Source organism: Corvus cornix, chromosome 4, assembly GCF_000738735.6.
Source record: "Corvus cornix cornix isolate S_Up_H32 chromosome 4, ASM73873v5, whole genome shotgun sequence".
Lineage (NCBI taxonomy): Eukaryota > Metazoa > Chordata > Aves > Passeriformes > Corvidae > Corvus > Corvus cornix.
In genome coordinates this window covers 15,789,014-15,815,886 of record NC_046334.1, presented here as the reverse complement: position 1 = coordinate 15,815,886, position 26,873 = coordinate 15,789,014, and the positions used below count along the sequence as shown (strand labels likewise).

The 26,873-nt window shown below is 39.9% G+C and overlaps 1 protein-coding gene across 8 annotated transcripts in view; it reads left to right on the top strand.

Moving 5' to 3' along the window:
* The window catches only part of MAPK10 (mitogen-activated protein kinase 10), a 148,502-nt gene that overhangs the window by 83,104 nt on the left and 38,525 nt on the right, over window positions 1-26,873 (top strand). For 7 of the 8 annotated variants that reach the window (XM_010411966.4, XM_010411965.4, XM_019293382.3 and 4 more), the window contains 5 exons: window positions 11,978-12,107; window positions 13,954-14,012; window positions 14,976-15,114; window positions 16,060-16,225; window positions 19,378-19,449. In XM_010411966.4, the coding sequence (XP_010410268.1) occupies window positions 11,978-12,107; window positions 13,954-14,012; window positions 14,976-15,114; window positions 16,060-16,225; window positions 19,378-19,449 (566 nt within the window). The remainder of the gene's footprint in view (window positions 1-11,977; window positions 12,108-13,953; window positions 14,013-14,975; window positions 15,115-16,059; window positions 16,226-19,377; window positions 19,450-26,873) is intronic. The other variant, XM_010411967.3, reaches the window with a different exon arrangement.

Sequence of the window (26,873 nt, the reverse complement as noted above, 5' to 3'; positions counted from 1 at the left end):
CATATGTTGTGAGTTTAGTTACTTTCATTCCAGTAACACAGTTGCATTGTGCAGAATTTTTGTGCTTAACACTCTACTGGCTGGCACTGCAGATTGATCCTGTTCTGTTGTAGATTCTTCAAATTGTGTCCATTAGTTCAGCCAGTGTTCTCTTCCTCAGCTGTTGTGTGCTTCGCTGATGTGCTTTGGTGTCCTGCTCCCCAGGAGGTTTTTGAAGACAACCTTTAGAGAGTTTTACAAGTGTGTTCTGTGAGAGCAATGTAGGAAAGAGCTGTCACTTCGCACTGGGAGCTATAGCTGCACTGATAGTGAAATGCACATGTCAGTATAAACAAATTTTCCCATGTTTCCCAGTGCTAATATCATCCCATACAATGGCAACACATGGTGATTTTTAATTTTTTTGTTTGAGGTTTTTTTTTTTTTTTTTTTTACATTTTGGGAAGTTCTTGTTGAAATATCAGAAGTTAAACTCACAGCAAGCTTTGAACCTCCTTCATTTGTACATTGCAGGATTTTTCCCCAGCTCCCAGTTTGCAGATACATTGTGGTATTCTTTGGATTTCCTGCATGTCATTGCTCTGAAATACCAAAAACTGTGTGTATTTGGTTGCCTATTGGTCTGGTGTACATCTGAAACAGCACATTCTGCTTTGTGGTTCTGATATCTCTATGCCTTGATTCTCAAGAAAGACAGTAAATTGGCCAATTATATTTGGAATCTGGATCACCAGCATGTGAATTTTAAGGTGCTGAGAGACTCCCAATGAGTGCAGCAGAGGCTGAGCCTCTGTTCTTGACCTCCAGAATATTGAGTGGAGGTGCTAATTTAAGTTGGACAGATCTGTGTTTCTTAAGCTGATGTTATTAGAGTTTGCATATTAACACATATCCAGAGACAGTTTGCTTGCATATGGAGTGAGAGGAGGAGACCATGTCTTGCAGTGCTCTTGCAGCAAAGAACTGAGCTTGGATATGGAAGGAGATGCTGTTAAGATCATAGAGAACAGTTGCTGTGTGACAAACTATACATAACATCTGAAAAATAGGACAGATGGATTGTCTTTGAGTCATTGTTTGCTTTGATTCTTGAGCTTCTTCTATATACTACTACTATCTGTAAGTGAGAAAGAAGCAAAGAAAAGGGATGTATCCAGTAACAGTGCATAAAGGCACCTGAGGCAGGATGAAGACCCATTTTTACATGACAGAGGAAACTGAGATGTAATGTTTGGGCAAGACTTATTATTGTATCATTTTTTTTAAAAGGTCTGACATGTAGAAACTGTACAAAAAATGTTTCCCAATTTCTTTTTTTTTTCAGTAATGTCCTTCTTCTACCTAACTGCAGAGATTCCTGGTAGGCAGGAAGTCACCACATATTTCATGTTTGTCTTCTTTTGTTTCATTTCCCTTTGCTTGTCCAGAGAAATCTAAAATTGAAAATGTAGTGGTAATCACAAATGGTATGTAATAAAATGTGCCATAGTATTCTTTCCTAGCAAAGAAATCATGTCCTCTGTCTCTAAAATACTCTGCCTATATTTCTATGTCCTTTTTTGATTCCTTTCTCCTTAAAGAACCTGTATGGTTTCCATGACTACAACAGTTAAGCAGGCAAAATCTATTCCATATTTATACTCTGCAAGTTTATGGGGGGAAAAAATAAATAAGTTTGTGAGGAAACCATCTCTGTGCAATCTGTTTTTGTGAACCCTGACAGCAATGCTCCCTTTATGTGGTCATGAATTCAGTACTGTAAAGGCAGGGTCAGGCTCATTTGAGAGAGTTGGCATCCAGGGTTTTCAGCTGGATTGATACAACTCTTTGGCATAGAGCAGGTTTGTTCATAGCTGTGGCTGGATCTGTGATCCCCTTGCCATTAAAAAATGTATCAGCTGTTTGAAAATTCTGTGTCTGCAGGGAAGTAACTGATGATTATGAAATTGAAGCTCTTTCTGTGTGTTGATTAGAAACTCCATTTAATTTACAGTATTTGCTATCAGACAGTGACATTTTATAACTCTCTTTATGGATGTCAGGTACTTCTGTTCCTACACTGTCAAAAGCTTCCTCTTGGTCACTGACAGATCTCTCTTTTCTCACGTTTGTGCTGCGTCACTACCATAATACAACTTCCTGGACAGATTTTTTCAAGACTCTCGTTGGTCCTCCTGGAAAACCAGGGTTGTAATTAACTGCTGTCAGTGCATTGCAGCTGTTCCTTAACAGACTTCAGGCTCATCCTTTCATGTCATTCACCTGAAACCCTGTCCCCACTGAAATTGTTGCATCATCATCACTGATCACCATGTGTTTCACATGAGACAGATTGCACAAACCACTTCTGTTCCCTCTTAGGACCAAGGGATTTCTCCTGTGATAGGAGAATGGCTGTGGCCACATGGAATCAGAGAGGTAGGGCAATAGGACAGACCACCTAAATAAAATGGCAGGCATCAAAACAAAGACACAATGGAACCAGAAAAATAAAAACTAGAGCCGGTCTGGAAGGAAATGCAGCTCAGAAAATTCAATTTTCTTTGTCAGCATGTATTGCTGATATTTATTCTCTAAGATGAATGTAGTCTACAGGTTTTCACAGTGCTTTACAGAAAGCAATTTATTGTGCTTTGTCCCAAGACCCATCCTTAGACAATCATAAGAGCTGGTGACAGCCCAAAAAAATTAAACAGAAGTTGTGCAAGATAGAAAGAAAATATGAAACAAGATATTCTGTGTGAAGCCTGGGTGAAGTTTGTGAACAGTGCTAGGCATGTCTGATGTGAGATGAGTGGGAAAACTCTCCAGAATGGGCAAGAGTTGGCAATAAAGAGAGACAGACAGGAAGGGAAGCAGAAAGTAGGAAGACTCAAAGACAGGAGTCCCTTTGCGAGTGGCAAATAGGACATTGAGGGGTTGGTTTGTTTGTGGGTGTTATTTGTGTGTAGTTTTCTGGTGTTGGTTTTTTTGGTTTGGTTTGGTTTTTTTTTTAATCTTTATTCTTTTCTGGATTCAAATACAGTGTTTTAAAATTCTGTGTACACATCTATGTCTTGAGATTTCTAGTGTTACAGGGCAACTCAAAAACCTACGATTTTTCGTTTTGTTCCTGTTTTAAAAAGGCACTTTGGCTTGTTATGCAGGTAAACCATTCTGTTTCTGTCTGCTTAGAATAGCCTTGTGGGGATTGCAGGGTTAGTTTGGGGAAACTAGAATCTGAGTGGGCATTTAGGGTTAAACTTTTTACTTTTTTTTCTCCCATGGTTATCACATTGTAGGTGAAGGCTTGCTAAGAGTACACTTTTATTCCATGGTTGAATTTTGGTATTTAATCATTTGAGAAATGCAGCAAGAAATGTTGTGAAATAGCATTTCTTATTGAGCCAAGTGACAGCTTTTGTTCTGTTTGTCAGGCAAGCCAGCAAATCTTTTAAACTGTGATTGCAAGGAGGTTATAGTAAGATAGTATCTGGCTTCTATTCCAGTTTGTAGATCCAAAAAATAGCAGGTTTATCATGTGACTGACAATTTGAATGTGGTAGGTACTCAGCTTTTGCCAGGTGTGGAGACTCTGCCTTGGTGCCACTATTTCCCATGTCTTGTAAATTGCTGTTAAACAAGGAAACTGGACTTTTTCTGGCTTTGTTGCTTAAAAAACTTGAAAACTGTCCAAAGTTTATATTCCATGCTGAGTTCAGAGCAGTGAATGTGAGATCTCTTTGCCAAATTCAGTGTCTTATACCCATTCTCCAGATGTTGGGCAAACATCATCTTAGTATGGTTACTGGCAAATCCCGCTGAAGCTTGTTTTGCCCATGTGTTTTCTGCCACTGAGTATTGATAGACACTGCCAGCTCTGGTTCATTTTTCAGTTTTTCACCTTGCTTTGGTAAATCCTTGAGCAGACAAAGAGTGAGTAATATAGGATACTTTGGAGACCACGAGATTGTCATCTCTTACATGCTTCACGTGTAAGAGAAAGCATATTGGTCTAGAGCCCTTTTAAAGCAGAATAGAAAAGAAACCTGGCTCCTCTCACTGCCCAGGTTGAATTTCCTAGGCTGGCAGCTAACAAAGGGTACTGGCAGCTAGCAGACTGTGTAGTGAGTTAGTGACAAGAGACATGCAGGGCCAGAAAGTACGGATTTTACAGCTCTGTTCAGAAAAGTATGAAACAGCTGAGTGGCTTTCAGAGCCAAGTATAAAGAATTAGCAGAGCACATGCAGATGAGAAGTATGTAAACATGCTTCATACTCAGCATCCTCATGAATATTTTAATGTCCTGGCAAACTGAACCAGCGCCCATTGAGTGGTGTGCCAGGCAATGTGTGAACTGTATAGCTGTTTCCACATTGCCTTTCCCACCGTATCCTGTATGCCCACCCTCTTTGTGAGTGAGAATGACTGTGGGAAGAGTTTTATCTTGCATCAGTATACACAACTGATAGGTGGGCTACAAAATGGCTCTTGTTAGGGCATCACCAGCTCGTGTAATTAGAAAGATAACTTTTATTGTAAATAAGTTTACTAAAAATAAGTGTTCCATCATTTTTTATCCCTGCAGCTTCTTCTACATTGTCTTATATGTGATGGCTTGAACACCTTCCTTCAGACCCTCCCATCTGAAATTTTGGCAGATAAGAGCTCTCTCAGCATGACTGAATTGTGAAATAGATTTCACAGAAAACTTTTCAGATCTAGCTGTCCTTAGAATTATGAATGAATTATGCTTCCCAGTTTATCTTTGCTGCAAAGGGCTGCTTGGCTTTGACATTTTAGGCAATGACTGTAGTACTTGAAACAGAATGAGCAATACAGATTCAAAATTGGACTGTTATGGATATGACACTGGCACTATTTAATCCTCATTGGGTGACAGTGAAGGGACTGGGTGAACTGTGGGCTTGGACTTTGTGTTTGCATGTAAGCATGTAAGCTACTGAGCCAGGTAATAGACACCCCTACCAGAGAGAAGAAGACAGAGGTACTCAACCTGTTGGCCTCAGTCTTCAGGGGCAACCTCTCTTCCCACACCTCTCCAGTGGAGGGACAGCAGGATGGGGACTGGGGGAGCAAAGTCCCTCCCACTGTAAATAAAGATCGGGTTTGTGACCACTGAGGAACCTGAATGCACGTGTCTGTGGGACCTGATGAGAGCCTTCCCAGAGCCCTGAGGGAATTGGCTGCTGTAGGTGCCAAGCCACTCTCCATGACACTTGAAAAGCCGTGGCAGTCAGGTGAAGTCCCAGGTGACTGGAAAAAGGGAAACTTTGTACCCATCTTTAAACAGGGCAGGAAGGAGGACCCTGGGAGCTACTGAGCTGTCAGCCCCACCTCTGTGCCTGGGAATATCATGGCACAGATCCTCCTGGAAGCTGTGCTAAGGCACATGGAGGACAGGGAGGTGATTCAGGACAGCCAGCATGGCTTCACCAAGGGCAAGTCCTGCCTGACCAAACCCATGGCCTTCTGTGATGGAGTGACTCCATCGTGAACAAGGGAAGCGTTTCACGTCACTTATCGGGATTTCTGTAAAGCCACTGACACAGTCCCCCCACAATATCCTTCTCTCTAAAATGGCAAGAGAGAGATTTGAGGGCAGGACACTTGCATCCAGAAGGTTGTGGTCAACAGCTCAGGGTCCTGATGGGCATCAGTGACAAGTGGTGCCCCTCAGGGGTCCATATTGGGACCAGGGTTATTTAATATCGTCATTAATGACAGACAAAGGGATCAAGTGCACCATCAGCAGATTTGCAGGTTTATGAGGCTTAATAAGACCAAGTGCAAGGTGCTGCACCTGGGTTTGGGCAAACCCCTGCGATCAGCACAGGCTGGGGATGAACAGATCCTGAGCAGCGCTGCCCAGAAGGACCTGGCAGTGCTGGTGGGTGAGAGGCTGGACATGACCCAGCCATGTGCACTCAGAGCCCAGGAAGTCAAACACATCCTGGGCTGCATCCAAAGCAGTGGCCAGCAGGGTGAGGGAGGGGATTCTGCCCCTCTGCTGGTCTCTGGTGAGACCAGATGTCTTTCCTGATAAAACACTGAAATGTAAAAATAGAGCCACACATTTTGAACTTTTGTCTTAAAATTCTCCTGTTTTGGTGGCACGTCTTTGAAGTTTAAGCACTACAGAATTCACTATAAATCTTGACAGCAATGCTGAATTTTCATTCAAGGACTGGGGTGATAATCCCAAACAATTCAGGCACTTCGGTCCTCTCTCATTACTTCATTCCAACACAGGATAATAGATCACATTTCTGTGCAGTGCAGGAAGGAATGTTTTGAGCCCAATCAGTAGTCTCTGCAGTGCTGAGGAAGCTCATGGGAACCCTTGGCAAATAATTTATTTATTCTGTTAGACTAGATCTGGTAATAGAAAAAAAAATGGTACCTTGTGTTGCAGCTGGGGAGGCAGCTTGATTGTATTTTATAATCGAGCTGTTTCCAGTGGCTTGCAAGAAACTGTGAGCTGATGGAAACACACACAAAAAAGCTAGAATCATAATTGGCAACAGGAAAAATGCAGCAGTCATTCATTATGAAGCTGTATTGGTCTTCTTTAGCATTAGCTCTGAATATTGTCTCAATTTCTCTGCATTTTGAGAGGAAATAGAGCTGATCCAGACTATATAGTAGCTGTTCCTGACAATAGGCTGGCAGCTCTTCAGTATGGTCAAACTGGATTTTCAGCACAAAGGGTTGATTCCAAACCTAATAAGGACAGTCAGAGGCTTTTTTGTTACAGTGGCCTTTGACTTGTACTGCTTGGGGCAAACTTTCTGCACACTGGTGCAGGTATGGAATTCTTTTCTTTTACACTAGTTTCATGGAAAACATTTGCTATATTTAAATATACTTTCTGGAGAGAAGTTGTCACTCTAAAAATAATTTTTTAATGTAATTGTTGAAGAGAGGAATGGGCACTGTTTGTATGAATGTGTGCCTTTAAAAACTTAGATGTCAAGAGGAGAAAAAAAAGAATGATAAAGTCTAATTTCATTCTAAAAGTTGGACTGGTACATGAGGGCACTGTAAGGAGCAAACAAACCAAACCCACCAGAAAACGCCTGCCAGAGTACACTTAGAAAAGTTTGCTTAAAGCAAGATAACATTTTCACTCTTTTTTGTTAGAGTACTTGGCTGACAGGGGACCATAAGCAGAGAGAAGGTAAAGCACTTGAAATATTTTGTGGTTGAAGTTTCATAAACTACTTTTACAGCAATTTTGCTTGATACAGGAAAAAAATTTGGCTCTTGTTGTTTCTAAAAATGACTTCTTCAGAAATTGCATTAGTGATAGTTATCTGAAACAAGAGCTTTGAAGACAAAAAAACTGCCGTGAAAAGTATTTATATATTCATCCATCTATGCTTTCCTTTTTATCTATCTGTGCATATACATTTAGATGTGTATCTGAGCATTTCTATAAAAGGTGTTCTGCTCCATATACTGGTGGTGATTGGGTGAGGATGAGCTATCATTAGCATTCTTGTTAAGTGTGATTTTCAGGGTTACCAGTTCTCTCCACTGATGGGTATCTCGCCACTAAATAACCACAGTGTTTCAACTACACAGATCAATGTCTTTGCTTAACAAGATCTGTTACAGCTTTCTGCCCCCTTGCTGTGCTGGGGTGAAGGAAATAAGGCAAAATGCAAATGTCAGTAACAAAACCAGGTTAGCTAGAAGGATCAAGTATTACAGATCTAAATAGCAATGATTTTTAATAAGCAGAATTGTGACTGGAGTCTTTTTGGAGGAAGGCAAAGATGACCAAAGTTTGTCTCTTTAGAAAGTAGGTGTAATATTAAGCAGCTTTTCAGACAAATGTTACCACTATATTTGTCACAATATGCATATGCAGTAATAGGGAAGGGGAGTGTTTGGTGGCCCTTAAATTTCTACAGCATTCAGTGAAGAGACTTCCTCAATATAAAAAGCTGTTTTCTGAGATTGCCCAGAGTCTCCATTTCACAGCCCACCTTGGAAGACTGGAGGCTGGGAGCTTTCTTTCCTCTCGTGGGCTTCTGATCTGTCATCTGAGAGATAATAATAGTACTTGCATGAAGTAGTGGCTTGAGATAGGGTAAGCACCTTAAAGAGAATGTGTGTGCCCCATTCAAAGACCCTTGACCCTAAGATTACAAAAATTGTCCTTTATCATCCTAAGAACCCACCTCTAAGAGTCGACTTAAAAAGATATGTATTTTCTGTGGATTTGACAGTCTGTTCTGGGGTAGACTATAATGGAATTGATAAATGTTAAGTTTCACTGTTGATGAAAACATGGGAGGAATAATTTTAAGTGTTTACTTGCAAAGAGACTACTGAAAGAACAGCTTGGACATGAAACTAGAATGCTTTCCTTTGCTTTTTGAAATAGGTATAAAAATGAATGCCTGGTCTTTCAAGTGCATGACAGCAGAGCATTGCTTATTGATTATTGCAGTCTGAGCTCACACAGAATATTAGTGATAAAAGATGACCTGGGTTCATGTAAATCTGACTGGGAGGAGTTTCATTTTTTTCCTGCCAAAGTCAGCAAAGAGCCTTGCTAAATGGCTGTAGTTACATCTATCTCTTGGTAGTCATGAATTTATATTCGCTAAAATTTTTTATCTCTGCTAAATAGGTTTGTTTCAAATTATTTACAGTTTTAAAAGACATTTTTAACACTAACATTTACCATGTCAAACTAACTGTAAAGAGGATTTATAGGGAAAGAGTTTATTGACTGCCTTTTCTGACTGAACAGCTGCAGAGACATGGTAGTAAACTTTGAGGATTTTTCTGAGCTCATGTTGCAGTAAAGCTATCATTTTGTTACAAGACCAGGGGTAATTTAGAGTCTTTGCTATAAGATCAGGAAGTTGTATAAATTAAAAAATAAATTTACAGTTGAGCAAGAGGTGTTACGATAGAGTTTCCAGAGAAACTCTTTTAGATGCAAGTCCAGTCTCTTATTTGAGAGCTGGAGTGACTTTCACACTCAACCTTTGCATCACAGTTTGCAGACACTCATTACTCTCTCTCCCTTATTCCTGATCCCTGGAGCCACATGTTTATCCAGCCACTCTTCTGCCAGTGATTAAAGTTTGTCTTAAGAAGGCTTATCATCAGTACTAAACTTGGTGTTCCAAGGTAAGGATTTTGTGTAGCAAGCAGCAGAGAGAGGAGATGCATCTGGTATCTGTAATTTCATTGTAGTAAAGTGCGGAGTTGGCTGGCTGTAAACAAAAGCTTCTCTCTAGTGAACACAGAAAAAAACCATCAGGGCTATGAATTTACCCAGTGCAGTGAATTAATGCATTGACTTCTTCAAGTAGTTGGACACCTTCCATTTGATAGAAGACCATGATAGAATTGCAGTCAAGATCCTTGTGTCTCAAAGTAAATATCCTTCTACAAAGGATTACTTTAGTTGTCCATGGTATGCAAAGGACTGGGAATTGATCATAAAAGCCAAGTGTTTAAGAAGCCTTTGTTTTTCTGATTTTAGATTGGTGCTTTTGTCTGTTGCTTTGACAGAAAGAAAAAATTCAGAAAAGCAAACAGAGATCAGGAACTGAGGAAAATGTTTGCCCAGACAAACTTTTGGTGTTTCCTAACTCCTAGTCAGTAGTTTTATGATGTAGCTAATGAGATTAAAATATAAGAAAAGATTATTAAAATTATTCACAGTACTCTTACATAGCTTGGTTGAGTCTTACATAGGCTTTTCATCCTAAAAGGAGTTGGGTGATCAAGTAATATGGATTAGCTGAGAGATTTGTCTGCTGAAGTATATTTGCAGTGTATGTCCATGAACAATAGGGACAAAATATTTAACTGTTGAAAGATCCTGGTTTTTTAAATTCTTGGGCTTTGCATTTTATTTGTTTAATGCTTTCTCAATTTCATTGTAGCCTTTATGATGCCCTGTTGTGGCTGAACTAAATCAGAATGAGAGACATGATTCTGCCAGTTGCCACAGGAGGTTGGCTTTCTGCTATGTACTGTTAGGCTGTAAGTCACACATCATGTTCCTCCTAACACAAAGTTTAGTTGAGTGAAGTTCTGTGGTGGGAGGGAAATCAAATCAGGCTGGATCTTTGATAGCCTTGTCACCTAAGCTGCTGCTTGTATGGTTTAACTGGTGAATGCAATATCTTTGTTTATGCATGTGACTAGCAGGATATTAGCTGAGTCATGAAAGTTACATGCCTAATTCATGAATAGGAGAATAAAGAACCCTTACCAGGTGACAGAGTGGATGATGTTGGAGAACAGCTGGTCCAACCCACCTGTTCAAAGCAGAGTCAACTAGAGCAGATTGCTCAGGACCACTGGAAGAGTCTGGCTCTATCTTCTTTACTCCTCACAGCAGATACTTAAGAACATTGATAAGATCCACCCTAAGCCTTCTCCAGGCTACACAACTCCAGCTCACTCAGCTGCTCCCTGTATGACAGATGTTCCAGTCCCTAATAATCTTCATGGCTCATCAGTGGAATTGCTCCAATCTTTATCTTTCTCATTTTGGGAAGCCTGCAGTGCAACCCAGAATTCCAGATGTGGCCATGGAAGGATCACTTCCCTAGGCCCACTCTCAAGAGTCTTCCTAAATGAGTCCTAAAAGTAATCTTTGCAAAACTCCTCATCACCTTTTGCAAACAATTATTCTTATTTGTGGGATGTATTTGGTGTGTTATTTATGCAATTGTAGTGTAAATTAAATATTTCTGATTCTTCTCTTCTTGTGTGGTTTCCCAGGCAAACATTGCCAACATTTTCTTACCTGTTTTGAACAGCTGTACATTTGTGTTGGCTTTGTGACTAAGTTTCTGATGCTTGCATGCTTTCTGCTCTGTACTTAGTTAGCCACTGTCACCAAATGTCTGCAGTAAGCAAGAGTTAGTGAGAAAAAAAATAACAGGATTCTGAATATTTATGCTTAAGAAAGCAATTTTTTAGAACGATGAGTGGTTTGGTTGATTTATCTCATGGGAAATACATTGTTGCTTTTCATGGACTAGCAGAAAACTTGTGTCATGCCTTTCCTCATTCCTGACAAAAGGAAAAACCAGGAAGAGGGTCTGAGGATGCTGTCCACTTGGAAATGTTTCTAGGACTTAGTGTGCTTTGTGGAATTTAGAACTCAGAATTTAGAACTCAGAGTTTATGAAGTCAGATTTGAACCACCAAAATAAGTGTTTCAAATACATAGGAGGTAGCATTTATAAAAATAACTGAAGGTTGTGAAAAACATTTAAAAGTTGAAGGAGCATTTTAGGACCCCGGCTTTAAAAGTTCACTTTGCAAACAATAACGTATTTCTTCATTTTCAAAAGCTGTAACTGTGCATATGTAACAAATTTTTTCATTATCAGGAATCAGTAAAAAAACCTTGTGAAATTGGTTTTGTTTCTAGGTATGTTATTGGAATTGGATTATATGGTCTCAAAGAATGACTGAATAACTTGATTTCATTAGAAATATCATAAGGAAACTACAGACTTCATGTTGGATAAGTGGGCAATTGTTCACTGAGCCACGTGGTGAAGGTGTTCTTAGTGGTGACAGAAAAAACAAAAGTCTTTTCTGCTGTAGCCACGCACAGAGAGTTCCTTTATGAAATACCTTATGTCTCATCTAGTTTTTATTGTATTTTTATCTGAAGTTATTTAATTTTTTCCCCCACCCCTTGAAAATAAGTGTTAATTTCCAATGGAATTGGAGTTCAGAAGTAGTGGCGCATGCTGTCTTTTGCCAGTGTGGTGCTACCTGTTTCCTTTTGATCTCTTACTTTTTTTTTTTACTAGAAACTCTTTCCTTTTTTTTTTTAGTAGAAACTCTCTCCTTCTTTTGATCGAGTATTTTTCTCAGTGGAAAAAAGGAAATGGTAGACCTGAGGTTCAGGAATTTGCCATGAGAAATGCTGGATACCCTCAAAGATGCATAACCCCTGTGTTTTCATCACTGCAGTGCTGCATATGATGCTGTCCTTGACAGAAACGTGGCCATTAAGAAGCTCAGCAGACCATTTCAGAACCAAACTCATGCCAAGCGAGCTTACAGGGAGCTGGTCCTCATGAAGTGTGTGAATCATAAAAATGTAAGTTTTCAGCAGGAGAAATGGTATGTCCATTGCTTTGTTAGAACGGATATTGTTTTGTTTGGTTCCTTTTTAAAATGGAAGAAATTAGATGTAAATATATGCTCAAGGGCTGCAGCCTCTCTGGTACTACATGCCCACACGAGAGACTGAGGGTATTGCATGTGCTTATTTCAAGTCTGTGCCAAACACGGATTGTTCGAGAGTTTCCTGCCTCTTGCACCATCTACTGTATATCATTTAGTATCCATAATGAATGAAAATATTCCTATGCTGCAGCAAGAGTGTTATTCCAGGGCTGTATGTTAATTTTAACCATTATCTGTTAGAACTTTTTGACTGACACTGTATAAAAGTGCTTTTTTTTTGTAGTGAAACGTGTCGGATTGCCACACTGCATTGTAAAGGGATGTCCCAGGGATTTAATTTTCCTCCACTTCCTCGATTTCTCACTGCCATATCTGTGTGACCCTTCCTTTTCATTAGGAGTGCATTTTTCAGTTTGCAATGTTTACCCTTCCCTCAGATCTTGCAATGACTCTTTCTCCTTATGCAAAGCATAAATGAGCTTGAAAAATGTGATGTAAGCTGAGATTTTACACTTTCTCTCAATCACAAATTCACATGGAAAGAGAAGGGACTGACCCTAAAATGGCAGATGGCAGGACTTGACACTACAGTGTCCTCTGCCTCTCTTCTGGGCAGTGATTTATCCTTACATTCCCACTGTGTTGACCAGGACTGTTCCTGTGTCTTCCCTCTTGACTTGATGGAAGCCACCATCAGTCAGACCAATGCATGGGGATTTGAAAATGCAGGAATGACAGAGAGTTTTTTAATGGACTGGAAAGATCAAAAGGCAGCAGGAGCAGCACTAATTTTAAATACGTAATTTTAAACATGTGGCATGAGAGCTGCTAACAGCACCACATGTGTCGGGTCAGAGCTCTGTACAGAGAAGTGCAAAGGAAGGAGAGGATTGTAAAGGCACCTTTGCAGAGGTAAGATTCAGTCAGAATATGTGGAGTACAGAGAAAGAATGTTGAACAATTTCTGCTAGAAAACCTAAAGAAGTGATGGAGGTGGGAAGGGAGACGTTCAGAGGTTGCCTTCATGGCAGCAGTGCTGATACCTTCTACCTCTGTTACTTGCACAGAAGGAAAATGGGAAATCCAGGTCTGTGAGGTCACATTGTTTCCTCTATTCTGTTTCACACATTTTTACCATTGTCTTTCAACAGCCCAGCCTGTTTAAAATCAAGCAAACAAAAATGCAAACCGAACAAGAGAAAGGAAAAAAGGAGTTGCAGTATGCAAGATGTCTTTGCTCAGGGTGTCTCTATTTCAAAGTGCTTCTACTGGAAAGTTGTACCTCTCATGATGGAATCTGTGCATGTTTGTGCCCTCAAAGGAATCGAGGCCATGTCAGAGATAAGGAAGGACTACTGTTTAATAAGATGGTCCTTGATTATTTGTCCCTTCAAATTACCATTCCTCATAAATAAGAAAATTGTGGCTGTTGCACAAATATGGTTATACTAGATTGAGCTGAAGTTGGTCTTTGAGCCTGTAACTCCAAAACTGAGAGGAGTATCTCACCCTTAGCACTTCACTTTGTCACTGGTTATCTTTCTTTCAGATGATTGCAAGTGCACCTAGAAGAAATCTAAGAGATCTGTGGTATTTTATTTTGAATGTTGCCGATTTTTTACTGATCCGTAAAGTGAGAAGTATTAATACAAATAGAGCAGTGAAAAAACAATTTATCCTTTAATACACCTCAGGACAGGTTCAACTGATTATGTATATCACTCCTCTTTGTTCTTTTGTCTTACTTTGCTTTTCAGATTATCAGTTTATTAAATGTCTTCACACCACAGAAATCTCTGGAGGAGTTCCAGGATGTGTAAGTAACAGGGGCGGTAATTATGCTAAAGTTTAGGGATGTGTGGGGTATTGTGGTGTACCTTGATTGCAATAACTCAGCAGAATACAAAGGTTATAACCCCATCTAGAAAAGGTTGTATGAGTCGAATGGATAGAAAAATATTCTGAATTCCATATTGAGAGCTCTTTTGACCATTTAGGGTAAAAAATACCAGGTTTCATATTTGTTGTGATATGACCTTTGACTGTGTAGTTGTCTGGGAGCTAGGAGTGGGTGTAGAAGACAACCAGCATCTCTGTTGGAAACTTGCCCTGTTGCACAACCACTACTGTTCCTACTATGAACTGCTGTGAATGAAATTTTAAGTATTCTGTGTTTTATATAGGTGTTCTCATTTTATCTTCCTATCTCTCCCATGTTCTGTATACATTGCATGGAAACGTGTTCCTATTCTGTAGTCTGGTTACCAGCAGTAACCAAATAATTGTAATGAGAATATTGTGAAGTCATGCAATCTTAGGAGGATTTTTGGAGGCATTTTGCATGGGGACATATTTTACCCCCTCAGACACCTCTCTTTCTCTCAGATTCCTACGTGTACTGTGGTAGCCATCCTTGCAACGGCTGAAGGCCAAGCAGTTGTGTTATTTGGTGTTTGTGGGTGTTTTGGGTTTGTACATTTCTGTTGTGCTGCCTGATTGCCCATGTAGGGTAAGGTCTCTGTCATGGGGAATGCACCAAGAAAGGGCAAATAATCCCCCAGTTTTCCTGGGATGCTAAAAGAGTGGTGTTTCTGCAGTGAGATACAAACTCCACCATGGTACTGTTGTCAGTGGGCCCAGTCTCCAGCTGTGTTACTCCCAGTCATCAGGAATAAAGTGAATTTTGAAGCAAGAAAAGGCGCTGTTACTTATTTGAGATTATGCTGTGATTTGTCTTCAACAAAAGAAAATAACCCTGTGGCTTTGCTTTTCCATTCAGCTACCTGGTAATGGAGTTAATGGATGCCAACCTGTGCCAGGTCATTCAGATGGAGCTAGACCATGAGCGAATGTCTTACCTACTGTACCAAATGCTCTGTGGAATCAAGCATCTTCACTCTGCAGGAATTATTCACAGGGTAAGGGGCCTTTGGTTTAAAACTTAAGGCATAATATGAAATGATCATGAAGACTTTAAATGCTACTTGTCTCTCTTGTGTACTGTGGATCAAAGCCCTATCTCCCAGTACAATGAATATAAACATAAGAGCCACAGTCAGTCAGAGGATATGGAATTGGCATTTGCTATCATTTATGCATGTGCTGAAAGAAATGGAAAGATTGATGAGTCTATATTAAATGCATCCTCTCATTTTGCTTTTCCACACCAATACTGCTCCTGGTAAGGATGTGGTACCTGGCTGTGAATGTGTGATAGTTGATAGCAGAGGGGATCAGGTCATGTCACTGTGAGCAGGAGGGAATGCTCAATGGATTGAAAATACCCTGAATTGACTTCTCTGTTGAAAAGAGCTTTTACTAATTTGGGATTTCCACATTAAAAAAAAAAAAAGAAAAAATGTTTCCCTAAAGAAAAGAAAGGCTGATAAAATGGGTTACAAAGTAGTTGTTCTATAAAGGTCTCCTTTCTTGGCATGTCATGTGTTTAGCACAGGGTGATAGATTTGGCTTCTAGATAGTCATCCAGCAAAGGATCAGTTGAATTACTATAAATGAAGCATTAAGATATCTCCACATGTGCCATTGGAACGTCTCTATCAGGCTCACAGCATTAGAAAGAAAATAATCTAATCAAAACAGTGCTCTGATACTAATCCTTGTTTCTTGATCTGCTAAATGCAATTAATTTAACACCACTAGGCTCCTGTTATCCAGGTAGAACCCCCTATTATTCCGAGGTAGAAGAGTTTTCTAGAGAAACAATAGCAAGCTTTTCCTGTATATTTACAAGTATTTCTGATAGTAACTGGGTCAGAAGAATGAAAGAGTATTTGAAGGGTGACCTGAAGTATCAGCCTACTTTATAAAAGACAGTCACATGTTTTTTTCACTGTCTTTTGCAGGATTTAAAACCAAGTAATATTGTAGTAAAATCTGACTGCACGTTGAAGATTCTGGATTTTGGACTGGCCAGGACTGCAGGCACTAGCTTCATGATGACCCCATATGTGGTGACACGTTACTACAGAGCACCGGAGGTCATCCTGGGAATGGGCTACAAGGAGAACGGTAGGGCTGCAGTGTCACTGCACCAGCTGACCTCAAGGGCAAGGTCTGCCTCCACCACTGTATGGGAGACCCAAAGGAGGGACAGGAAACGTAACGGGAAAAGATGGGAAATGATGCCTGACTTAGAGCAGTTCCTTGCTGTTTTGAACTGCAGCTACAGAACGTATTTGGGATGCACTGCTGCTGAATTTATCAGGGTGGGATTGCAGAGCAATAAGAAACCTGTTCTGAGTTATGGCTGAAGTTAACAGCTACAGTAAGAGCTTTCTGACCAGAATATCTTTGGCTTCTGTGGCTGTGAAACAGTGTGGGAACCACTGGAATTGCTGAACGAGTGATGTGTTCTAAATTTGAGTCTGAGTCTGTGAATTACTTGAGGGAACAAGAAGTACAAGCTGAAATAGCAAAACTTAGCCCTTCCAGAATTTCTCTAAATCCAGAGTTAGATCTGAATTTCAGGAATTAATTCCTTCTTCATGATAAATTTGACAAAAGTCCCAGGTTTTGCTAACAAGTTTCATGTTGTCAAGATCTAGGTACAAATTTTGCAGTTTGAGTTTGTTTTTTTTTAGTGGAAAGTAGAATTTCAGAGAAGAGGAAAAATCTGAAACTAGAACAAAAATGAAACAAACATATAATTTGTATGTAATCTCCCTAGAAATAAATAGGATAGTGCTCTGAATAGTCTGAGAGAAAGATCTTGGTTCTTGGAAAGATTGTGAAAAGCAGGTGCTTGCTATGGAGAAGCAGGTAAGAAAGAACTCAAATTTTGCAGAAGATGAAGGGAAAGCTTTTTAAGTTGTTCTCATTTTGTAATAAAACCGAGAATTGCATCTGAGTGCCAGGTAGACCAGGTAGGAAGGGAAGAATATCCTATAACTCAGATTTTGCTGTCAAAGGTATAACTTGTCTGTTTGAGGAGACTTTTTGATGGCAAATACAGCAAACTTCAAGACCAGGAATTTATTAAAAAGTGTCCTACTTAATTTTTCTTGAGGAGGTTGGCTAACCTGCAGGAGAACTTTTACTAACAGCCAGCTGCATCCTGTAAAGGGCAGTGAAACTGATTTTGGGAGCCGAATCCATGGCTTCAGCACAACTAAAAGCATAATCACACAACATCTTCTGAAATTAGCAAGTCCCTGTACGAATTATTTGTAATATTTATGAATTTAAAGTATAAATTTTAATACAAAAGACTAAAATGTAGAGGATTATTACGCAGAGTCTACGTATAGCGAATAAGTTCTGAAAAAAGGGATAATATTCCTTAAAGTATTTTGTTTGAAATTTTTGCTAAGTGACACTTAGAACACTTTAGATAGTTCCTTAGTCAATATCCAGAGTTTCTTCTATTGTCAAATTAATTCTTTTGTTGTTTTTTTTCCCCTCCAGCCATTAAGTAGATGATTACCATTATTGTTGTTATTGTCCATGAAAGGGCAGAGAGAGCATTTGCTTTTCACATGATTAAAACTGCACCAAGAAAAAGTTAGACACACTTTTGTGAAGAAGTACACAGCTGGGAAAGTTCCAATGTTTGCCACATCCAAGGGTCCTGATCAAATGCCCATTGAAGTTAACACAGGAACTTCCTTTGACTTCCCTGGGCAATGAATCTGGCTTAAGATGAATGATCTTGTCTTACTTGGACAAAGCCAAAATAAAGAGAGGAAGAAAACAAAATATCTGAAAATGAAGCTCAGCTGTCAGAGGAGCTGCTCTGCTTGGAGGCTCTGACCCAGCTCCCAAGGAAGTCAATGGAAAGGGTTGTTCTTTGCTTCCCTGCTCTGGCCTATGCTGCCACATTACTGAAGCTCCCCTACTTTTTCCCCCTCTGACTACGTACACTGCCTGTATAAGGACTGTTCACTGCTTTCATTTTCTTTCTGCACTTGGTTGGCTAAAGATGCATAATTATCACCAGTTTGCTGCACTTCTGTGGAAGGTCCCAAAACTGTCACTATGAAGAAAACTCTCCCACTGCCTCAGGCATGCTTTTGCTGTCCCATGCCCCTGATACCTGTACCCTCCTTTTCCCAAATGGAACATTTCACCTTTATTTTGTTTTACCAAGAAATGAGTTGTTTGTTTGTTTCTTTGGTTTGTTTTGGATTGCTTTTGAAGGTCAAGAAAGGGGAAGAAAAAGAGGAGAAAACTGGTTGTGTAGGTCAAACATGACCAGAAAATGAGAATTTCAGGCTCAGAAACAACAGAGTCTTTTAAAGCATTTCAAAGCAGTTTTTCCCTCTTAATGTGGAAGACAGGGTTGTTTTTTTGGTTTTTTTTCTGTGTGTACTGTGTCACTATCTATCCAGCCTTTTTTCTTGAAAGACTTAAAGGGCAAAAAACACCCTATCCAAGTCAAGCAGAAAAAGTGACTGTGCATATTGCATTTAAGAGCTGATTGCAGGATTGGGAACAGGGAATGCTCTTAGTCTTGTTGATATTTGTCCTGGGGAGCTTTTGGTTTAGCATTTATTTTGAGTACCTACACAGTACAAAACAGAGTCCACTCAGGTCATTCTCTCCAGGTATGTAGGTACAGACAGATGCACCTAGATAGGTACCTATAGACAGGACATAAGTACAGGTTCTGAAAGAGGAGTTTTAAATAACCCTTAAGGGTGGTATTGTCCATATGGCCTTTACTTGTGTGAGCAGTTCCATTTGGAACCTCTTGTCAGCTGCTGCAGAGAGACTCAGAGCCGGAGGACAAAGTCTAGCAACTCTGCAAATAGGATTTGTTCCAGATTATCATTATCTGGTTTGGCTTTTGGGTTTTTCTTTGTTTTTTTTCCTGAAAAAAAAAAAAAGTTGTTTTTTAACCATAAATTTAGTGCATACCATGGGTCTGTGCAGTTGTTACTTGATCTTTACTTGCTAGCTCTGGACCTTTACCCAAAATGCTGATTTAAAACTTTTTCCACTGTTGTTACTAACTGCTGTTGAGCTAACTGACACAGCTTTTATTTATTTAGTTACTTATTTTAGCTTTTGGTGAGACATGAAAAAGAAACCCAACAAAACCACAAAACAAACTGTACTGTTCTGATCAACCTGCTCTTTTTCCCCTCCTTTAGGAGTGAAATGTCGTAGTTAACTTTGCTTTTTTTTCCTCCTTCTTCACTTCCCTGTCTCTGCTGTTCTAGTGGATATATGGTCTGTGGGATGCATTATGGGAGAAATGGTTCGCCACAAAATCCTCTTTCCAGGAAGGGACTGTATCCTTGTGCCATTTGCTGCAGCTTCACCTATTATTTGTTCCTCTCCTCCACCCCATCCCTTTTACCATAAAATGACTATACCAGGACTGTAAAGATAGAAGCAAAAAGTTGAATCCCAGAGGTATGGCTAAATGAAAATAGCGCACTGCAGATACACACAAAATTAAAAATGAAAAACAGATGTACAGAATTATTTCCATCAATTAAGTTGCTCTAAAACCTGTAATCATTCCATTTTATATACTATTTATGTCATGTCAATAAGCAATATAGAAAACAAGCATTATGATGGCAAATTGGACAGCTTTATTTACTATTCTTCAAAAGAAAAATAAGAATAAAAGAAAAAAGTCCTAACTTGGCCCATCTCATTCCTGTAAATCTGTTTTTCTGCTTTTGTGTTTTGGAAATATTGACTTCATAACATTTGTGGTGACATCATAATCTTTTGCTTGCTAATGCATCATGGTTTTGGATTCATCTCAATGCTGTATGGGCTCAGTGTTGAGTCAATACAACATTTTTTTTTTTCTTTCTTTAAAACAAAATGAAGAATTTGACTCACCCAGTTTAAGGCAACCGTTTATCTACCGTGGCTTCCAAATTGGCCTGAAATCAGATTCTCTTGATTTAAAAATGGACTTCCCTTTGCTTGCATGAGGTCTGTGTCGTCAATTAAACTGTATATCCCTCCCATCTCATTTTTCTTGTCTTGGATGATATTATTTTTACCCCTTCCAAGGTGGTGAAAGCAATATTAGAAAATGAAAACAAAAGAAGAGGTGTCTACTTAGCCCCCTGCTTATCACAGGCTAAGCCAGGCAACCTGCCCGTGCTGGCTTGGAAATGTAAGTAGTGTGTATTTTGCCCATCAGAATGAAATGAGGCAACATAACATATCTCCACTTTCGGAAACAAGAAGGCATATTGTTGTCAGCTAGTTGGCAGAAAGGCACCATGAAAATCTGGCATCAGCACCCACTGGCAGTTGGTGTGAAGAAAACCCAGCTTTCACAGACATCAGCCATGGAAGCAATTTTTTTTTTGCTGACTCTTGAGTAATTCCTGTCGTGATTGTCAGAGTTGGGTCCTCCCTGTCCAGTTTTCACAGCTCTGTCAACTTTCTCTGAGAGCTGAGCTCTGCTTGGTGGCCCAGTGAAGATGCAGTTCTACTTCTCAAACAGGGAGATGAGGGGACAGCAGGTACCTCCTGTTTGCTGAGGGAGTGACAGCAGCACTGTACTGGCTTGGATGCAAAACATGGCAGGGAAGTAAAAATGGTGTTTTTTTATTACTAGTGGGTAGCTTTGAGATGCTTAGAGGTGCTGAGCTGTCCCTGCAGCATGAGGAGCTGGCTGCACGCCCATCCTGTGCTGTAACCTGAAAGTGCAGGGCAGCTCCCAGCCTTCCCAGGACCTGTAATTCAGTGTCGTAGTTACGCTATGTTTCAGTGGTAACACCACCTCAGAAACACTGTTGGAACTCTCCCTCCAAACAACGCGCTCTTTTCCTCTTAAAAAAAAAAACTTAGAGAAAACTAAATTATCTATAATATACTTGAGGTTCAGCTGGAAATAATGAGGATATTTCCATTTAATCTTTTCAGAGAGAAGTCCGAGATTTTAGATAAGCAATTAGAATTCATACAAAGAGTGATTTCAGGGTAAAAGCACAGTAGCATGGTTAATGGGTTGGTCTCCTTTTACAACAAATTAAGAGATAAGTTCTTCTGCCCATGTCTAGAAAAAGAACTAATGCTATATAATTTAAATAATGTAGCTTTTTAAAAAAACCATTCAAACATGAAAATTACTTTTTTTCTGTCTGGCTGTGAAAACAGTCTCTTGTGGCAGCCTTGTATTCAGGGATAGCAGTAAAACATTTTTAAAACCCTTTTTAACATTTCAATATCAGTTGAAAATAACAACTGTATTTTTGAACAGCTGCAGCAAATATTGTGTAAATTGTGGGATAGTCCTACTTTTTAAATCATTGGAAATCCCATATCCTGAAATAGAATGGATGTGGGCCAGGTCACAGTTACTACCATGCTTTAATGGTGGGTTTATTCAGGTGAGTGGGAAGTTTGATAAAAAAAAAAAGAAAAAAATAAAGAAAAAAAGAAAAAAAAAATCTGTACGTTCATTTCCAAGTCAGTACTCATTTGTTAACCAGTTTGACCCCATGAATGAGTTGTCAGTGTTGGAAAGACTGGTTTGTGTATGGGTCCATATGATTTCCCACCCCTCCATGGCTGTTGATGAGCGGATCTAGTTTCCCTCCCAGGTGCAGGAAGAGCTGGAGAAGCATTTGTGCAGCTGCAGGTAAACTTCACAGAAGGACATTACATACTTCCTTTGGGCTACTTAAGGCTTTCCAGCAGAGTTTTCTAGCTGAAAGAGGCGAGTCTGTATAGAAATGAACAAAAGTCAGTTCTTTTTAGTCATTCAGAAGCCTGTCTACTGTGTGCACTTGCTATCAATATAAGCTTACTCATTTCTAGTCTGGAGTAGGAACATTTGTGTGTGGCACAATATACATCTAAGAAAAAATTCACAGCTGCTGCCAAGTTTTATGGAAAGAAAATATTTTAAAAGTTAGTCTCACCTAAACCATCCCAATGAGTTACCATTGCACTCAGGTGAGGCTGACTTGAAATGAAATTTCATTTTTAAAGTCTTCATGGTCACTAAAACATGGAGAAGATTAATTTCAGAACCTCTCATCTATGTAAGTAAGAAACTCTCTCTTAAGCTGCTATGAGAAATCTCTGGAATCTGGATAGACTACAGCTGGTTTTCAGACAGGTAAGAACAGCCTCCAGTGTCCTGGAGAGAACTGGGTAGAAATTGCCTGCCAGGTACCCTGGTTCCTTGTTATTCAGCTAAGGCAGACTTTTCGAAATGCTGTCAGGAAAACTTCCTTGTTAGAAATCAGACCCTCTCAAGAAGAAATCCACCTTTCTAGGTGGATTTGTAGACCAAAATATTCCTGGCAAGTTCCGGTAAGCTTTTGTAGTCCACTTCTGAGTTTTTTGCTCAGTGTTTCTTTGATGCTTATTCCACTTTTGTCAAATCAGAAAGAATGCAAGCGACTAAAAACTGCCCAAACTCTTGGATGCCATTGGAAATATGTTAGAAAACCCCAGGACTTTCCCCAAAGCTGGTTCCCCTCTAGGTAATAACATCTTCAAAATCTCATAAGATTTCAATTTAAGGATTGGAAATGTATTTCTGTTTTTTTATTTGAAGAGAATGAAAAACTCAAAATGAATGCTTTCAGGTGAGACAGCTTTATTAAGATCTGAGCTGCCAAGGCCACAGCGATGTCCCGCAGGCACACATGACTTAGTGGGGAAAATGGAAGGATCAGAGCATTTATTTTCAGTACTGAAAAGATGGAGGATGATGCTATAGCAAGTTCATGTGTGAGTCCTTCAGCAGATCAAAGGGCAAACAGTGATTTAGTCATAGAAATATATTGTGGTAACAGCCAAGTGTCCTAAGTTTGGCTAGGCCTGAATTTCCACGGTAAATATGGAGAGCAGAGTTCCTACTACAAGCAGCTTAAAGTCTAAGACATTCAAAAGAGAAAATACTATTAAAATAGCAAGAGAGAAAAATTCCAACTTTCTTCTATGTAATTATGAATATCCAAAAGGGATTGTGAAGAGAAGTCAGCATTAACAGATGCAGTTAGTGTTTTTTGTGGCCAGATTTTCAAAAATTCCCTTGCCCACCAGCTGTCTTTGAGAGTGGTGGGATTAAGACATGCTCTCTGGCATTTGACAGAAAGTTCTATTGTCTGAGAAAAGAAGTTTGCATCAAGAAAGTCTTTTAGGAAAAGGTGCTGCCTTTCCACCACTCATTAGCAGAATTTGTCTTTGCATTTGATCTGCATTGATTAGTGGGTGTAATTTTAGTGTTTTGAGGGCATATTTGGGGGTAGTTTCTTAAACTACAGTATAATAAAACTTCAGCACTTTTGTTCAGTGCAGTCTGTTGTTTTTCTTGTTCTGGGTAGTATTTTCTTAAGGCTTGTTTTGTCCTAAAAAAGAAAAAAAAAATCAAAACCAGCAACTAGCATCAGGATTATTTAAAAGATACACTTAAGTGTGACTGGCCTGGCTTTCCAGGTGGGATCAGCTGGTTTGTCTTAGCCTGCTGCTTAACTGTGTGTTAGCTATGATGGCATTGATGGCTAAGTTTGGATTTTGTTGACCTGGATTATTCTTCCCTGGGTATTTGGTTTTTGACTCAGGATTTTTCCTAAAGCTTGCTTATATGAGATGAGGTCTGTTTCAAGGAGACTTCAAACTAGATGTGAGGATAATTTGGCTGTTGCCATTCTTCTCTTTTTTAAAATTCAGATATGCATACTCCAACAGTTTAAAGTGTAATTTACCCTTAGCATGAAACCCCCATGCTGTCTGTCATCTGTGTGGCTCTTGGAGTAGGTCCCAGGTGCTACAGTGAAGATAATCCATTGCTTGTTTCCCATCACTCACCTAAAAGATTTTCAGCACCCACTGCTGCCTTGTATGAATTTCAACCAAGGCAAGTTTTAATTTCCTTTTCTGCCACCTATCAAAATTGGATGGTCTCAAATGTTTTGGTTTTTTTTTTCCTGTGGCATTAGTCAGCTTTTTCTTGATGGCAGCTGTGCTAACTTGAGCTGAGATAGACTGGAACAGTTGAGCAGAGAATTTAGAACTTGTGAACAAAACAGTACTGAAGGGCCTTTTGTCAACAGCATGCAGATATTTGGATAGGATCAAAATAAAGAGCTGAAGCACATTCAAAATCGCATGAAGCTGAGTCAGGGGAGGTTGAGGTTGGATATCAGGAAAAGGTTTTTCACCTAGAGGGTGGTTGGGCACTGGAACAGGCTCCCCAGGGCAGTGGTCACAGCACCAAGCCCGACAGAGTTCAAGGAGTGTTTGGACAAAGCTCTCAGGCACAGGGTGTGACTCCTGGTGTGTGCTGAGCAGGGCTGGGAGTTGGACTCGTTCATCCTATGGGCACCTTCCAACTCAGCACGTTCTGTGATTCTATTCTGTGATTCCTCTTCCAGATATGAAAACATACAAGTGTACTCAAATGATCTGCTAATCTGTTTGTACTGTAGCAAGAGAGACTACCTGTGGGTTTCCTGCTGGAAGAAGTAACACAAGTGTACTTGAATACTCTTTGAGACCTGGGAAGAGATACTTCAAAGTCAACATGTAAAATAAGCTAAAAAGAGGACCTGAAGCTAGCAAATGAAGGATCTGCAAAATAGGTTTTCAATGCTATGGTCTGTTAGACACAGAGTAGTTTGTTTCCCATTACTTGGCAAGATTCTCTGTAGGTCTCTCTTACTGTGATGGTTTTTTTATATATTTATATTCAAAAGAAAATGGGAGAAAGGGAATGGCTTGAGCCATCTCTTGTGCCTCCACTCATTCTTGAGCTTGCTGCTCAGGATTCACGTGCCCTTTTCAGTCATTTTTTAACAGTCATTTTTTAGCACTTGTTTGGCACTGCGACCTAAGAGCCAGGAGCCTGCTCCAGTGCAGAGCACTCAGTGGGTCACAGAGAGTTTAAAAAGAGAGAGAAATTCATAGGTTGTTTTGAAGCCTCACCTTTGTAAAATGGTGGCAATTCTCTTTTGGTTCCATAGAGCATCTGTCAGGAGAGTAACTGTGTTCCATGGTGTTTGGTAGGAAGAAAATTAAAAGTCACTAAGGCAATTCTTCAAACACTTAGGAAACTTATTACTGGTATTGAGAAATACTGAGGTTTTCATAACATCATGTGGAAAGTGGTGTTTCAAATTAGAAAGGAAAAACTCACAGGAAATCTTAATGGATTGAGCTGATACTGTGCTGAGCAAGCCCTTGTTAAAACATGTTGAAATTCAAGCACATAATAAATACAAGCACTAAGGGAAGGGTTATGATTATCTCAGCAAGGTCTCAGCAAGGAGATTGGAACATCACAAAACTGGGAGTTTGCCATGATTTAGCCAGAATTGAGTGAGATAAGGGTCTAGTGGTTTGGGGAGTGTTTTAATACTTTTCAAGTGTTTGAGCCATCTCCAGAATGGTCATTGGGAGTGCCACACATCACAGAGTTCCCTTGGCATTGGCAGGTCTGAAGTTTTTGTAGCTGTGGTATCTGGAACATGTGAAAAAAAAGCAGCTTTGCCCATGTATTGCTGAGAATTACCACTCATTTTTATAAACCATGTCCTTTTTTTATTGCATAGAAATAACAGAAAAACCTGTAAAAGCAAGGTACAGTATCCAATACAGGCTACTGTAGGGCCTATATATGGTTCTTCAGAGCAGACATCAGTACAGATCTACAGGAGTACTCAAAACAGAGATGGAGGTAAAGAGAGGTCCTGCCCAGCAAGGTGTCTGTCCATTTTAGGAGAATTTGGAGAGAGAAGCTCGCTGTTGCGACAGGCATACTCTGCTGCCTTGGCATTTTACTGGAGTTTACACCTTAGCCATTGCCAAGCAGTGTTGTGTGCTAAATATTTTGGCCTACAGTTACACAAGTAAAACAGGTATCATGATTTGCTTCATTAATATGTCTATCATTATCTTCTTCAGTCATTTTTGAGGACATGAACATCTCTTTTCAGCTTGCAGAAAGGCAATTCCTGCATCAGTAAAACAGGAGCTATTACAAATGTGGATGTTTGGTATTCTCACTAGTGCTCTGGGCAGAAAGTGTGAACCAGCCCATGGGGTTGGAAAAGACAGCAAAGCTTATTCAGCTGTGCCTGCATCTCTGGTCTCCAGAGTGTCCTGTGGCTTGCATTTAATGAATTTTAATTTGAATGTCACAATTTTCACTGAATGACAGCTGGATGTAACTGAGTGCATGACTGAAGAGCCACCTCAATGGTAGTTTGAGCAAGGGCAGTTACAGACTCTCTCATTGTCTTGTGAAGTCCCAGAGAATGTGCAGTTTTGCAGGAGGAGAATGTAGAGTCACCAGGGAGGTGTCTACAAAAAGTTTACTTGGGTTCTCTCCATATAGAAACATCTTTGGGTAGTTCTACAATTTCTGGCCCTTCTGTATCTCTGCTGGAGGGAATCTGAAATCTGGAAGGATGAGCAAGCACTCGTTTGGGTCAGGAAGTACCTGTTTGGTGGGATATCGGAACCAGGAGATGGCCCAGCGGAGATTTGCTGTATGGTTAAAATGTTTTCTTTGTTCAGGAAGACACTTGCATGTGGTTTCTGGTGAGCACTTATTCAAGCTGGCTATGCCAGGGTGGCATCTGGTGTCTTTGGCAAGTTTACTCATATTCTGAAGTATGTGTACACATTCAAGAATGTGTTCCAGAGTGTGCAATAACCAAGTTTGTAGAGATTCTGAAAAAATTAAAAATCCCCTACTCTTAGTAATCCAGGACCTGGCTAT